The 16,646-nt window shown below is 48.7% G+C and overlaps 1 protein-coding gene across 1 annotated transcript in view; it reads left to right on the top strand.

Moving 5' to 3' along the window:
- The first annotated feature begins 1,464 nt into the window (after nt 1–1,464).
- LOC143284331 (carbonic anhydrase-related protein 10-like) overlaps nt 1,465–16,646 on the top strand; it is a 157,250-nt gene continuing 142,068 nt past the window's right edge. Inside the window, exons 1-5 of the mRNA XM_076591041.1 lie at nt 1,465–1,527; nt 2,104–2,178; nt 3,214–3,283; nt 9,406–9,453; nt 12,444–12,580. Coding sequence (XP_076447156.1) covers nt 1,465–1,527; nt 2,104–2,178; nt 3,214–3,283; nt 9,406–9,453; nt 12,444–12,580 — 393 coding nt within the window. The remainder of the gene's footprint in view (nt 1,528–2,103; nt 2,179–3,213; nt 3,284–9,405; nt 9,454–12,443; nt 12,581–16,646) is intronic.

Genomic DNA, 16,646 nt, shown 5'->3' with positions numbered 1-16,646 from the left:
ATGATGAGCGCCCAATGGCAGCTGTCAGTCGGCTCTTCCCAGGTAGGCAGCCTGGTGTGCAAATGACCCCGTGTTTGTAAAGCACTTAGAGCTTGGTCTCCGACCGAGGGTAGGCGTTGTGATAAATATCCGTATCATTGATTGTCATTCCCAAAAGGAAGACGTTCAGAGTGGTGTCTGGCAACTCGATCTCTAAGCTCAGTGTCGTATTGTATTGTATTGTATTGTAGTATTCTTTGTCACATCACATTTCTCTGTGTGAAATTCAGGCTGCCCTCCCCAGGGTTAAACACGTCACTACAACACAGTGCTACCCTCTTTGTCTCTGCCATCAACTGTATATGTTTTCCGGTCAAAGTGGACCTTTTGTACATATTTTTTTTTGCCAGGGACAAACAACCCTTTTGTTGCCATGGGTTTTTATAATATGTGCGCAAAGTGCATGCTACACACGGGGCCTAGGTTTATCGTTCTTCTTCGAATGACTAGCGTCCAGACCACCACTCAAGGTTCAGTAGAAGGGAGAAAATGCTGGCGAATGTGGGGTTTGAATCCCGTTGGTTCAGGTTCTCTCGCTTCCTAGGCAAACGCGTTACCAGAAGACCATCTCTCCATTGAATTGACAGCACTTCACTATCCCGCATACTGGTCAGTAGCAGTCAACAGGTTAATGGGTACTTCAAATTATGGCCCTTAGAGCCTCGCCGACCACTGAGGCCATCTCAAGGCTATCGCCACGTTAATACCTACTACAAGTCAAGGGTAAATAAAAAAAAAAAAAAATCCAATAAAAACTAGTCACCGCTTTAAGCTTTCCGCTCAAAGTTTAAAAACCTTCCAGAGTTTAAAACCTTCAAATCTGATTAAAAATGTTCACTTCTTTCAAGAAGTCCATCAGCGTCCACGGAGGGACATCACGAAACAAAGTCGTCTTCAGAGAAACCGCCGTGTAATGTCTGTGGTCTAACGTCATGCAGATCCCAACAGTCAAGGAGCGCGTGTTTCACGGTGAGAGGCTCATCACAGGGAATACATCGAAGGGCTCTTTCCTCTTCAATAAGTAAGAATGAGTTTAAAAAAAAAAAGTGTGCCCCGCGTGCAGTCTGCACAGCACAGACTCCTTTCCGTTCCCCACTTAGAGCAAAGGCTAAGCTTTGGATACTGTAAGGAAGTGCAGAATATGTAGCCCTGTGTGGTTTTCACATTGTAGCATCTTTCGAGGAACGATTCACTTAATTAATCAGGGACTCGGTCACTTTATAGACACACTTTCCTCTAGTTATTGTTTGTTGTTGTTGTTGGTGGTGGTGGTGGTGATGGTTTTTATGTTTGTTGGTCTTGTTGATACAAACACACACACACACACACACACACACACACACACACACACACACACACACACACACACACACACACACACACACACACACACACACACACACACTTTCTCAGAGAACAGAGGTCATGTTGGCAAAGGAGCACTCCAAGGCATTAACCCGCTGTCTGCGCGGAAGTCCCCGTTGCTACGTACAGAGCACAGCGGGATTAGGGATGAGGATGTTGAGGTGTGTGTGTGTGTGTGTGTGTGTGTGTGTACAGTGTGCATGTGCATGTGCATGCAGGAAAAAAGTTAAAGAAGGAGGGCGTATTTTTGTGAATGTGTGAACGATACTCTGTGTGCATCAACCAGCACATTGTACCCCAATACTGCATCAATTCCATCAGTCGTAATAATCAAAATTTTAGTCACTTGGCAGTCAGACTGTGAGTCTCCCCGCCCTCCCCACGCCCCCCCCTGCTGTCAGGCGCAATAATGTTCACTGGAGAGTCCCCCTCGTCCCCCCCCAACCCCCCACTCACCCCCCCCCCCAAAAAAAAAAAAAAAAAAAATGTCACGAGTAACCGACCATCGTCGCATCGATCATGATTTTTTTTTTTTTTTTTTTTTTTTTACTCAGTGACAGATCACCTCGACACAGGTTTTTGTCACCTCCCCAAAATGCAGTGAGGGGGAAACCCCAAGTCCCCTCCCCCCCCTCCCCTCCCCGTCCCTCCCCAGCACTCACTGACGTGTGATCTGATTTTCCGACTGGCTGACTGTAGTGGAAGAAAGAACTGCACTGCCCCATGGAGTTTGACAGTCAGCGTTTGGTGAAGATGGATGCCAGTCCTCAGGCAGCAAGTTTCTGATGGTGATTTATTCATTTATTTCTTTTCTTTTTTTTTTCTCCCTGCACACACGCTAGGGAAGCAGATCCCGAGTGGTATATAACGTGTGGAGTGATGGCCTGGAGGTAACGCGTCCACATAGGAAGAGAGAGAATCTGAGCGCGCTGGTTCGAGTCACAGCTCAGCCGCCGATATTTTCTCTCCCTTCACTATACCTTGAGTGGTGGTCTGGAGGTACGCTAGTCATTCGGATGTGACGATGAACCGAGGTCCCGTGTGCAGCATACACTTAGCGCACGTTAAAGAACCCACGGCAACAAAAGGAAAAATTCTGTACAAAAATCCTCTTCGATAGGAAAAAGAAATAGAACCTCACGCAGGAAAAAATACAAAAAACAAAAAAAGATGGGTGGCGCTGTGGCGTAGCGACGCGCTCTCCCTGAGGCGAGCAGCCGAATTTCACACAGAGAAATCTGTTGTGATAAAAAGAAATATACATATAAATACAAATAACATGCCCGACTGCGCAGCTAGTGTGTACGGGTTCGAGATTCATATACTGACCCCATCCACTAGACCTTGAGAGGTGGTCTAAGTGCTGGTCATTTGGCTGAGACGATAAACCAACGATATATTTAGCGCATGTAAAAAGAACCCACGAGGAAAAAAAAGAAGGGGGTGGGGAGGCGTATTCCTCACAAATTCCTGACAAACTATCAAGAAAAAAACGAAAAAGAAAAAAAAGAAAGAAAGAAGACAAATTCTGTTTGATCGTAAAACAAGTATTCTGGCAGAAAAAAAAGAAGTTATGACGCGCTTACTCATGGCAGAGCAGCCCGAAATCTCACACAGAGAAATCTGTAGTAACACAAAAATGATATCACTGTACACGTCTGACTTCAGTCTGTCTGTCTGTCTGATAAATTAATATTGTACTGCTGCGCTCGTATGAATGAGAAATCAAAGCTAAGGCAATTCTGGATATGATTGAAAGTATGTCTGGTGCGCACATTTATCATACACTGCAGTGTGTGCCTTTGACAGCGCTTGGTCCCGTCAGGAAGAGCTCAGGGTCACGTGATACAGCAGAACCTGAGAGTTGTCCTGGCACGTGGTTGGGCTTTTTGTGTGTGTGTGTGTGTGTGTGGATGCTTTAATATCTCTATGTTCCTGTCTTCGTCTCTGTCTCTCTCTGTCTGTCTGTGTTTCCCTCTGTCTCTCCCTTTCTCTCTGTGTCTCTCTATGTCTCTCTGTGTCTCTATGTCTGTCTCTCCCTGTCTCTCTGTGTCTCCCTGTGTCTCACTGTCTCTGTCTGACTGACTGGCTGACTCTCTCTCTCTCTCTCACTCAGACACGCTTGCACGCGCGCGATTGATCCGAATGGAGCACTGGAGTGACATTAACCGTATCACCAAAAGCGATCCTTCCCCCAAAGCTAACTCACCTTTGTGCGTGCGCGCGTGCAAGAGAGAGAGAGAGAGAGAGGGAGAGAGACAGAGATAGGGAGAGAAAGGGAGAAAAGCGGTGGTGTGGGGTGGGTAGGGGGGAAGGAGGAGACGAGGGTGTGTGTGGGGGGGGGGGGGGTGGGAGGTTGGATCACATAACGAAAACTGCCGGAACAAGACAAGAGACAGAGACAGAGACAGATAGGAGGATAATGACGATACCGGTAGTTGACAGCGGCATGCAATAGACCTTCATTTTCTCTCTCCCCCCCCCCCCCCCACCCCACTCCCCAACCCCTACCCGCCAAACGCTCGACACGAAAGTGCGAATCATTTGGCACCAACCAAGCACCCACCCACCCACCCACCTACCCCTACCCACCTAACCGGCGGCGGTGCCTCTCTGGCGGGGTAGTCAACGGCCTAGCTCCACGGGGATTTATCAGTCTCCGGGGATCTTCGGGGAAAGTGATATGGGTAGGCCTTGGAAACACCCAACAGCAAACACCCGAAAACACAATTATTTATCAGCACACACGATCCCTACTGAAAACAAAAGCCGGCCGCGACAGATTTGGAGCTGGTGGATTTGGAGGGGGGAAAAAAAATCTTAGTAGTAGTGTCTGGGGCATAAACGGATATCCGACTTGATCTAACAACGCCTCCTGGCGTTAAGTAGGCTGCGTAGGTGATGACAAGTTGAGGTAGCAGATGGACGACTAAACAAATAGACGAATAAATAGGGAATACAAGAGAGAAACAGAGAGAGAGAGAGAGAGAGGTGGGGGTGGAAGTGGGGGTGCGTGCGTTTTATTTCATTTAAATCGTTTAGCGCAGGCACACACTCACCACAAGCACACACACACACACACACACACACACACACACACACACACACACACACACACACACACACACTCACTCACTCACTCACTCACTCACTCACACACACGCACTCACACACACACACATACACACACACACACACACACACACACACACACACACACACACACACACACACATAGCAGAACAGACGGACAGAACGACAGCTAGTCAGAAACAAACAGGCAGACATGGGAAGAGAGAGAGAGAGCGAAAGAGAGAGAGGAGGGAGGCGAGGTAGGAGCGGAAAGGAGAACCAATAACTTTCCTTTTCTTTCTTTCTTTCTTTCTTTCTTTCTCGCCTTCTTCACCTCGTTAAAATGAAAAATGGAGAGAGAGAGAGACAGAGACAGAGAGAAGCGGAAGAATAAGAAAGAACAGCAAGAGAAAACACGTCCACCCCGATAATTACAACCCCCCCCTCCTCTTTGACACCACCCCCTTCCGTCCCCGTTCCCCTCTCCCTCCCCACCCACCTCCCCTCTCCCCTCTCCCCCTCTCCCCGATCCCCTGTTGAGTTTTTCATTCTTCACGTTGTATTTGTATTTCTTTTTATCACAACAGATTTCTCTGTGTGAAATTCGGTCTGTGCTCTCCCCAGGGAGAGCTCGTCGCTGCACTACAGCGCCACCCAATTTTTTTTATCTTTATTTTTTTATTTTATTAAAAAAAAAATTTCCTGCTTGCAGGTTTATTTGTTTTTCCTTTCGAAGTGGATTTTTCTACAGAATTTTTGCCATGAACAACCGTTTTGTTGCCGTGTGTTCTTTTACGTGCGCTAAGTGCATGCTACACACAGGACCTCGGTTTATCGTCGCATCCGAATGACTAGCGTACGTCCAGACCACCACTCAAGGTCTAGTGGAGGGGGAGAAACTATCGGCGGCTGAGCCGTGAATCGAACCAGCGCGCTCAGATTCTCTCTGACTTCCTAAGGCGGACGCGTTACCTCACCCCTACCCCCACCCCCTCACCTCACCTCTATCCTCTCTCCTCCTGTCCACACAACACCCTGGGGTCTTCTCCCTCCCCGTCTCAGGTCTCCGCAACCCACCACCTCCACATCCTCACACACATGCACCCTACCCACCCCCCTCACCTCCACTTCCGCTCCCTCCTCCGTCCACCACCCTTCCCACCTTGTGAAAGCAGCCGTCATATGGGAAAGCAAGCGACTGTGAATGTTTGCTTTATATATATATATATATATATATTGAGTGACGAGTTCTTCCACAGACGACGTCCGTCCCCTCTCCACCTCCCCTCTCCACATGCATGCATGCATACGCGCACGCGTGCTTACACACACAAGCATGCGCACTGACCATGCACACACATACATAGGCACACACACTCAAGCGCACGCGGACTTACGTAAACACACACACAAACACACACACACACGCGCGCGCGCGCGCACACACACACACACGCACACACACACACCATCTTTCCTCACGTGTAGACATGACTCCCTCGTCAGACTTCCATTCGCCCCCGCCCCGCACCAACACACTCCGCGCCAAAGCCCCCCTCTGCCCCCACACCTCAGTCCCTGACACCCCCCTCCCCCCACACCTTCCTCCTTCACCTAAGCCCCCCTCTCCCCACCCCTCAGTCCCTACCCCGCCCCCCCCCCCCTCACCATCGCTCTCTCTCCCCCCACTCCTCAACACCCCTCACCTTAACCTCTCTTCCCCCACTCCTCAATCCCCACCCTACCACCACCACCCCTCACCCTAGTCCCTCTCTCCCCCCACCCCTCAGTCCATGCCCCCCCCCCTCCCAACACCCCTCACCTTAGCCTCTCTCTCTCTCTCTCTCCCCCACACACACCCCTCAGTCCATGCCCCCCCCCTCCCAACACCCCTCACCTTAGCCTCTCTCTCTCTCTCTCTCTCTCTCTCCCACCCCCACCCCTCAGTCCATGCACCCCATCCCAACACCCCTCACCTTAACCTCTCTTCCCCCACTCCTCAATCCCCACCCCACCACCACCACCCCTCACCCTAGTCACTCTCTCCCCCCACCCCTCAGTCCATGCCCCCCCCCTCCCAACACCCCTCACCTTAGCCTCTCTCTCTCTCTCTCCCCCACACACACCCCTCAGTCCATGCCCCCCCCCTCCCAACACCCCTCACCTTAGCCTCTCTCTCTCTCTCTCTCCCCCACCCCCACCCCTCAGTCCATGCACCCCATCCCAACACCCCTCACCTTCACCTCTCTTCCCCCACTCCTCAATCCCCACCCCACCACCACCACCCCTCACCCTAGTCACTCTCTCCCCCCACCCCTCAGTCCATGCCCCCCCTCATCCCAACACCCCTCACCTTAGCCTCTCTCCCTCTCTCTCTCTCTCCCCCACCCCCACCCCTCAGTCCATGCACCCCATCCCAACACCCCTCACCTTCACCTCTCTTCCCCCACTCCTCAATCCCCACCCCACCACCACCACCCCTCACCCTAGTCACTCTCTCCCCCCACCCCTCAGTCCATGCCCCCCCTCATCCCAACACCCCTCACCTTAGCCTCTCTCTCTCTCTCTCTCTCTCTTCCCCCCCCCACCCCTCAGTCCATGCCCCCACTCCCAACACCCCTCACCTTAACCTCTCTCCCCCCACCCCTCAGTCCCTGCCCCCACCCCCTCCCAACACTCCTCACCTAAGCCCCTCACCGCATGTTATGTACACACACACACACACACACACACACACACACACACACACACACACACACAGAGACTTTAAGGAAGCAAACAAAAAAAACAAAAATCCTCACTGCACCCTCCTTCAACACACATACATTAAATTTGAAATATATGACAAATAATCTTTACTGCTACTACTACTGCTACTACTACTAGTTACTACAACTTATGCTGCTGTTGCTGCTGCACTTCCTCCTCCGACTACTACTATTAGTACTGTTGCTGCTGCTACTACAACTACCACTAACGTTATGACATAATTAAAATAACCAACTGAGCTCTCTCTTTCCAGACTGGATTGGTTAATTCCCCTGTAAACTCTGAAAACCTTCCACCACCCGCCCACCCCCACCCCCGCATCCACCAGCCAACTTTCTCCGTCATTGATACAAAACAAAACAAAACAAAAGTTAAGCGAGCTCTTTGACCTCATTGAGAAAAATCCTGTGTGTCTGTCTGTATATCTGTCTCTGTTTCTCTGTCTCTCTCTCCTAAATGGTGCCAGGTATCGCCCGTGTAACCCTATCAAAACCCGTCTTATTGATGACTTTGTTAATACAGAAGGTGGGGTTGTTAACCCTTTCACCGCCAGTCAATTAAGAGTACAAAATTCCCTTGTGGTATAAACACAGAAAAGACAGCGGCTAAGAATAGCTGGGAATTCCCTCTGCGATGTATAGAAAATATAGCCTGTCCTACCACCGAACATTTAGAGCAGTAGGTTCATGGATAACAGACCAATGAATGGTCACCTTTCAGTGACATGGGTCCTCTACCACGCCTGTGCATAAATGCGAGCTTGACGGTGAAAGGGTTAAACCCTCCCCTGGCAGATCTCTCTGTCTGTCCCTATCTGTCTCTCTCTTTGTCTCTGCGTCCGTCTCTCTCTCTCTCTCTCTCTCTCTCTCTCTCTCTGCTAAACGGTGCCAGTTAGCGCACTTATCCACCCCTTCCACCCCAATGCCTCCATCCATTCTCATTGGTAAGCATGTGAGTGCAGAAATGGAGGAGGTGGGTGAGGGTAGGGTCAGGGGGAAAGGGTGGAGGAGGGTGTGTGTGTGTGGGGGGGGGGGGGGGTGGGGGGGGGGGGGGAGGAGGGGGTGCGGGGAGAAGGGGGTGGTGGCCCACCCTCGATAGGAAAACATGATCCCTGCTTCAGTTCCAGTGTCCAGACTACGGGTCACTTTAGCTGATCAGGGGTGTTTTTATTTTATTTTATTCATTTTATTTTATCTTATCTTTTAGTTGTAAGTGCCTAGTTTGTAGGTAGCGGATGCTGTCATATTCTTCGCGCGCGCGTGCTCTCGTGTGTGTGATAAATACACAGATATATATATATATATAGATAGATAGATAGATAGATAGATAGATAGAGAGAGAGAGAGAGAGAGAGAGAGAGAGAGAGAGTCAGTCTTGTCTGAGTGTCGTGGTAGTTTTTATTTTCAACTTCTTTCAACACATTACAAACTCCGTTTTCAAATGTGTGTGTGTGTGTGTGTGTGTGTGTGTGTGTGTGTGTGTGTGTGTGGACCAGCCATCCGTCTCAACTGTCTGCACGAGACAAATCAAAATTAGCTTAGCTGGAGATGGCTGGAGACGGCTGGTCGCCAGTGTGGAGATAGTAAAAACGCAAGAGCACGTGCGCACAATTCTCGGCCAACTGATTTCAGCTGCTGGCAGCAAATGGCTTGACTTGTGAACGTAGCCGTACTGGATAATTGTGGAAGTTTTTATTTTTATTTATTTATTAATTTTACATCGTTTCATTGGATGGAACTTTTCCAGCCATGATAAGGGTTGACTGTAAGAAAGTAAAAAAAAAAAAAAAAAGAATAAGGGAATAGTCACTCGGATGAGACGATAAACCGAAGTCCCGTGTGCAGCATGCACTTAGCGCACGTAAAAGAGCCCACGGCATCAAAAGGGTTGTTCCGGGCAAAATTCTGTAGAAAAAATCCACTTCGATAGGAAAAACAAAAAAAACTGCACGCAGGAAAAAATACACACACAAAAAATAAATAAATAAAGGGGGGTGGCGCTGTAGTATAGCGACGCGCTCTCCCTGGGGGAGAGCGGCCCGAACTTCACACAGAGAAATCTGTTGTGATAAAGTGAGATACAAATACAAATACAAACAGAGGTAAAGTGGGTGAACTCTGGCCTATGTGAATGTCACATTTATGCTGTATGCTGTTTCAGCCACGGGGACACGATGGCACCAATGGTGGGAGTACGAGGGACTGAATGGTAAGCTTTCTTTTGTTCGTTCGTTTGTTTGTGTTCTTGTGTGTGTGTGTGTGTGTGTGTGTGTGTGTGTGTGTGTGTGTGTGTGTGCGCGCGCGCGCGATCGTGCAGTACGCTCTACCTGTGCGTCATTGCTTCATTTGTTTCACACCGATACAGCCACAAATTTACCCCCCTCCCCTCCCGAACAGTACTAACACACACAACACACACACATCTTCAGGTACACACACACATACACACGCACACACACACACACACACGCACGCACATGCACACACACACACACACACACACACACTTACGCACACGCACGCACGCGCGCACACATAAACACACACAAACACGCACGCATGCGCGCGCGCGCACACACACACACACACACACACACACACACACACTCGAATTCCATTTCCGTAAAATATAAAAATGATGTGCTAATTGATTGCTTGGTTGGCTGGTTGAGGTCTAACGAACACAAGCCCACAGGCACATGCATCCATTTAAACACACACACACACACACACACACACACACACACACACACACACACATAGACAGAGTAATTGGTGGATTGCGTCTTGCTCGCTTCATTGATTTGAGTGACTGGTTGATTGATTCAACGCGGACCTTCCCGATCTCGGCGCGTGGTGAGCACAGAGTGGAGATTTTTTTTTTTCCGATCTCCCTGGTCAAACAAATGTGCAGACCTGCCAGTGCCTAAACTCCCTATTCGTGTGTATACGCACGCAGAAGATCAAGTACGCATGTTAAAGATCCCGGAATCCATCCATGTCAGTGTTAGGTGGGTCATGGAAACAAGAACATACCCAGCATGCACATCCTGTCCACCCCATCCCCCAAACACCCGCGCGAGAATACGGAGCATGACTGCTGACATGGCGGGGGTGAAAACGGTCATACATGATTGTACAAGAGGCAAAGCCTTCAAGACTCACTTGTGCTTCACGCTTTATCCTGTAAAAGAATCATTAGGAGAAGAAAAAAAAGAAAAAAGATGATGGATAAGCTTGGGAGAAGAAAAAAGAAAAGAAAAGAAAAAAAAATGTAATGTTTAAGACGAGAAAGATCAGTTTAAAGCAAATTAAGTCCCCTAGCATTAATTACAGAGTAATTTCCCTTTTTTACCATCTGCACCAAAAACGTTTGCAAAATAAATAAAACTTCCATGCTCAGCAAAAGAAGTTCCTGTTTGAACAAAAAAAATGATAATAATGACTGCTCTTGTTGTTGTGTGAGAATATCAGATCAAAGTGCCAAGTTTAGAGAATACAAAAAATATAAATATAACAGTAAATGCAGTTTGCATATAATTAGGCTTCATTTTTTTGTGTGCCCATCCCAGAGGTGCAATATTGTTTTAAACAAGATGGCTGGAAAGAACTGAATTTTTCCTATTTTTATGCCTAATTTGGTGTCAACTGACAAAGTATTTGCAGAGAAAATGTCAATGTTAAAGTTTACCACACACACACACACACACACACACACACACAACCGAACACCGGGTTAAAACATAGACTCACTTTGTTTGCACAAGTGAGTCAAAAAACCAACTCGTGTTTGCAAATGAACGCGAGAATCGCAGCTCACAAAGAAGAATTAGCGTGAGACGTGCTTTTCTTTCGTGGATGAAGAAAATTTCTTCTTCTTCTTTTTTCATTCAAAATTCCTCTTGGACCGTCGCGATTTGATTGATATTGAATTGATTTGAATGACTTGACTAATGTGACTTAATCGTTTGATTTATTCAACAGTGAATTATTCATCTTTTTTTTTATTATAAAGATATATATTTCAAATTGAAATTTTCTATTTTGTTCCTTCACATGACGGGCGCAGTAGCCGAGTGGTTAAAGCGTTGGACTTTCAATCTGAGGGTCTCGGGTTCGAATCTCGGTAACGGCGCCTGGTGGGTAAAGGGTGGAGATTTTTCCGATCTCCCAGGTCAGCATATGTGCAGACCTGCTAGTCCCTGAACCCCCTTCGTGTGTATACGCAAGCAGAAGATCAAATATGCACGTTAAAGAACCTGTAATCCATGTCAGCGTTCGGTGGGTTATGGAAACAAGAACATACCCAGCATACGGAGTACGGCTGCCTACATGGCGGGGTAAAAACGGTCATACACGTAAAATCCCACTCGTGTAATATGCGAGTGAACGTGGGAGTTGCAGACCACGAACGAAGAAGAAGAAGAAGAAGAAGAAGATCCTTCACACTTCTTACTGCATATGGTCAAGGCATGCTAGATTGGTTGTGTAATGTCTCCATTAGGCTACTGTGGCACAGTGTGTAAATTGAACGGAATGACTGACAGGTGTACACATATACATGCGTGCACTCAAGGCCAGACCCAGCGCGTTGGGTTATGGACTATATCGTCATACCTATCGAAACTGGACTTTATCGTGACGGACGCAAAAGCCGAGTGGTTAAAGCGTTGGACTTTCAATCTGAGGGTCCCGGGTTCGAATATCGGTAACGGCGTCTGGTGGGTAAAGGGAGGAGATTTTTCCGATCTCCCAAGTGCAGACCTGCTTAGTGCCTGATCCCCCTTCCTGTGTACACGCAAACCGAAGATCAAATACGCACGTTAAAGATCCTGTAATCCATGTCAGCGTTTGGTGGGTTATGGAAACAAGAACACAGAGAAATACGTTGTGGCAAAAAGTAATACAATACAAATCATAATTTTCCCTGTTCCTTCTCTCTCTCTCTCAGGCCTGTTCACTCTTGATTATTTATTGCCTTCCCATCTCGGTGTGTGTGTGTGTGTGTGTGTGTGTGTGTGTGTGTGTGTGTGTGTGTGTGTGTGTGTGTGTGTGTGCATGCATGCGTGTGTGCATGCATGCGTGTGTGTGTGTGTGACTCTTTCATCTCCTTCTTCTTTGCCCTACTATGCCTTTGGGGTTGAGAGGAAATTAATCTCTTGACTGCCGAGTCTACTTCCGTCCACCTGTTGCTGCCAGGTCCGCAGTACTGGGGTATGGTGAACCCGGAGTGGGTGCTGTGTAAGGAGGGCAGGCAGCAGTCCCCCATAGACGTGGAGCCCTCCAGGCTGCTCTTCGACCCCAACCTCAAGCACCTGCAGGTCGAGTCTGCCCAGGTCAGTGCGTTACGTCTGTAACTTAGTATGATGTGTGGTTTGGGTACGCACCAGCGCTCGTGTGTGTGTGTGTGTGTGTGTGTGTGTGTGTGTGTGTGTGTGTGTGTGTGTGTGTGTGTGTGTGTTTGGGTGCGAATTTGGGGGTGTGGGGGAGGGTAGTGTGTGTGTGTGTGTGTGGGAGGGGGGGGCGGGGCGGGGCGAGGGGGGTGCGGGTTGTGGAGGGAGTTGTGAGTGGGAGCGTAGTGTGTGTGTGTGTGTGTGTGTGTGTGTGTGTGTGTGTGTGTGTGTGTGTGTGTGTGTGTGTGTGTGTGCGTGCGTGCGTGTGTGTCTGCGTGCGTACATGCTTGTGTGTGTGTGTGTGTGTGTGTGTGTGTGTGTGCGCGCGCGCATAGTGTGCGATCCCCTTTAGAGTTAACTTCGCACGTAGAAACTTTACTACAAGTCTACTCAAGACTCAAGAATATGACCACTGGAGTGTTAACTTGACCTGGTCCAGAAATGTTTTCCTCCTTTCCTCCTGGGGAGTTAATCTAGTACCAGCCCAGAACAGCCCCCCCCCCCGGACTCCCCTCCGGAGAGTTAAACTGAACCTGGCACAGATCAGCCCCCCTCCTGGGGAGTTCATCTGGCACTGGCACAGATCATCCCCCCTCTGGACAGTTAAACTGCATTAGGTCCAGAACAGCGACCCCATCTACCCTCCTCGCGAGTTCTCTCTCTCTCTCTCTCTGCGTTCCTGTTCTGTTTATCTGGTTACGTGTGAGCTTGTTTGCCCTGTATGGGTCCCCACACCATACTCTGAGAGCATTGTCAGACTCACTCCGATTTCGTTGGGAGATGTATGCTGGGTGACAGATCAGATCAGATAGATATATCTGCTACTGGTAACCTGGATCCCAGTACTACCTGTCACAGGGTTGAATTGCCGGCGACTAAACCTCTCAGGAGGATGGTGAGGAGGGTGGCTAGACACCCTGGTGGAAATAAATGACCCATCAAAGGGCGCCAGCTCTGGAGAGCTACCTGCGGCCACCTAGCTAAGGGAGTAAACCCTGGCAGAAAATCTGGTGCGGGGCCCCTAAGGCGGTTGGTTGGCTGGCAAACTTTGTCACTTTCCGGCAGCTCCTGCGGCTGCGTTGGCACCAAAACGCAACAGCCTTGCTGTTCCTTTTGATCTGTCAGCGAGGTGGAGAGGGGGGACAAGCTGCATGGCCAACAGCCTGTCTTCCATATTACATCGCCCAGGCTTATATTCGTCCATCCTATCCACAAACACCTTGCACCTACAACCTGGAGAGGACACTCCAGCTTCGCTACTAGCACTAGCGTCGGAACAACGCGTGAAGCAACAGTTGCCGGTTATAAGTTAGCGCTCAATTGGCGTAGAGCCGAGGCCAGGGGTTGCTTTTGACGGTGGGAGGGACCCTCGCGTCCCACTGGAAAGCTACCGCCCGCCCAAGCTGGGCAGGTGCCAGATTAACTCCCCATATTAGGCTTTTGCTTGTTGTGCTCCATGTTCCTCTCCAGGGAGGCTGTTCTGGACAAATACCAGACTAACTCCCCAGGAGCGGGTCTGTTCTGGGGCAGGTCCAGTTTAACTTGACAGGGGGTCTGTTCTGGGACGTGCCAGATTTTTATTCCCCAGAGGGTGGGAGGGGTGGGGGGGAAGGGTAAGGGGGTGCTGTTCTGGACCAGGTCCAGCTTAACTCTCCGGAGGGACTGTTCTGGGCCAAGTCCAGTTTAACTCTTTAGGGGACTGTTTTTGGCTAGTACCAGATAACCTCCCCAGGAGGGAGTCTGTTCTGGTGCAAGTTCAGTTTAACTCACCAGGGGGTCTGTTCTGGAACAGTGGCAGAATTATTCCCCAGAGAGGGGGCGGAGGGGGGGCGAGGGGGGGGGCTGTTCTGGACCAGGTCTAGTTGAACTCTCCAAGGGGGGCGGGAGGGGGGGGCTGTTCAGGGCCAGTGCCAGATTAGTTCCCCAGGTAGGGGGCAGGGCAGATTAAACTCTCCGGAGGGGGGCGGGAGGGGTGGGGTCTGTTCTGGGCAGGTGCCAGATTAACTCCACATGTTAGATATTAGATTTCGCTTGTTGTGCTCCATGTTCTGATGTTCGCTGCAAAATGTTTCTGGTTGAATAATGTTTGTTTTGATCAAAGTCTCAGATGGGGGGCTGTTCTGGGCCAGGTCCAATTTAACTCTCTTGGTGGGTTGTTCTGGGCCGATGGCAGATTAACTCCCCAGGTGGAGGGCTGTTTTGGTGCAGGTCCAGCTTAACTCTCTAGAGAGTTGTTTTGGGCTAGTACCAGATTAACTTCCCAGGAGGGCGGTTGTTCTGGGCCAGGTCCAGTTTATCTCTCTAGGAGGGAGCTGGGGGGCTGTTCTGGGCTAGTACTAGATTAACTCCCCAGAAGGGGGGCTGTTTTTGGTCAGGTCCAGTTCAACTCTCTAGGGGGACTGTTTGGGGGCAGGTCCAGTCTAACTTTCTAGGGGTGGGGGTGGGGGTGGGGGCTGTTTTGGGCCAGTGCCAGATGAATTCCCCAGAAGGGCCAGGTGCAGTTTAACTCTTTAGGGGGGCTGTTTTGGGCCAGGTCCAGTTTAACTCTCAAGGGGGCTTGTTATGGGCCAGGTCCAGTTTAACTCTCTAGGGGTCTGTTCTGCGCCTGTCCTGGAATAACTCTCCACTTGCGCCAGTTTTAACTCCCAGGGATTCATTTTGATGTGAACATTTTGGGCCCAGAAGAACTCCCGGGAGTTAGTTTGGAACAGCACCAGTTTAACTCTCCGAGGCGTTGGGGGACTGATCTGGCACTGCCCAAAATGAACTTCCGGGAGTTAGTTTGGAGTAATTTTTTTTAGGTTCAAAACAACTCCCCGGGAGTTATTCCGAGACTGGTTGGGGTTCATTCTGGAACAGGCCTAATAATATCCAACGATTCTGGCAAGCTTTAGTGGATGCAATGAATGAAAGATGCCCAAATACTCAAAATTTGAGAATAACTGAACCATTGGCCATACCTGAACACGACAAAAATATTGCTAATGATCCCACTTTTTATTTAATTTTCTTATTTGCGAAACAATTCGTGTACCAGTGCAAGTTAGACAAATTGGTTTACGTCATTTTGGGTTGTTACATGCAATTGTGATGTCGCATTTTTCAATTGCTTGGCGTCAGCCACCTGAATGACGCTTTACACAGAGTAGACTGAACGGGGTGCACTGGGCCCAAATATCGGGTGGATACTGCAAAACGGACTGAAAGCATGACCTGTTGCAAACAAGCATTATGACAATGATCCATATTTAGGCACATAGACATCGTGGCACTTCACTGGTTTGGCTATAAGAAGCGAGGTATTTGGGTCAGTGTTCAGGCATTGGCTGGGTCACTGTTACTACAGATATAAACATTGCCCTTGCTTTTGAGCATCACCTCTGACAATTAAACAGTTACGATTTTGATATATTATATACATCATATTATGATGTATATCATTTGTTTTGGATACTTTGCTTAATAACTAGAATTAGCATTTGAATCTGTGATTATGTAATAATAAAACCAAATGACCTTGACCGATAAATTCGTAACTATTCGAAAATATAGATGATGTCTTGTATACGTGGGCTGTGATGCTATTTAAACCTTTGGAGGTAATGGAACCATCAGCACTTTCTTCAACCGGCTAAATTTAGTCACGTAATTAGGTCAGTGTACACGCACCGACTGCATTACAATGACTGCCGTTCCAAACATTGTTTGTTATCGCACTACTACTGTGCTGCCCTAGATCTGTATTATCCATATCCACAAACACACTGATTACCTGGAAACTAATTGAATTCATGTTGCATAAAGCCTATAAAGCATATGCCAGGAAATTAATCAAATCTGTAATGAGGTCACAACAAGATGTGATGACATTGACCAGAAAATGCAGAATTAGGCCTGAAAGATATCTCTAATGTCAGAACAAAAAGATTAATTTAATTAGGTCATGGTAACTCGGTAAAATCACGTTATTACAATTAGCGAAACAGAGATTTCATGATGTTGGAAATAC

The sequence above is a fragment of the Babylonia areolata genome, chromosome 7 (assembly GCF_041734735.1).
Source record: "Babylonia areolata isolate BAREFJ2019XMU chromosome 7, ASM4173473v1, whole genome shotgun sequence".
Taxonomy (NCBI): Eukaryota; Metazoa; Mollusca; class Gastropoda; order Neogastropoda; family Buccinidae; genus Babylonia; species Babylonia areolata.
Note: the sequence above shows the minus strand (reverse complement) of the source record. Positions and strands in the feature narration are given on the sequence as shown.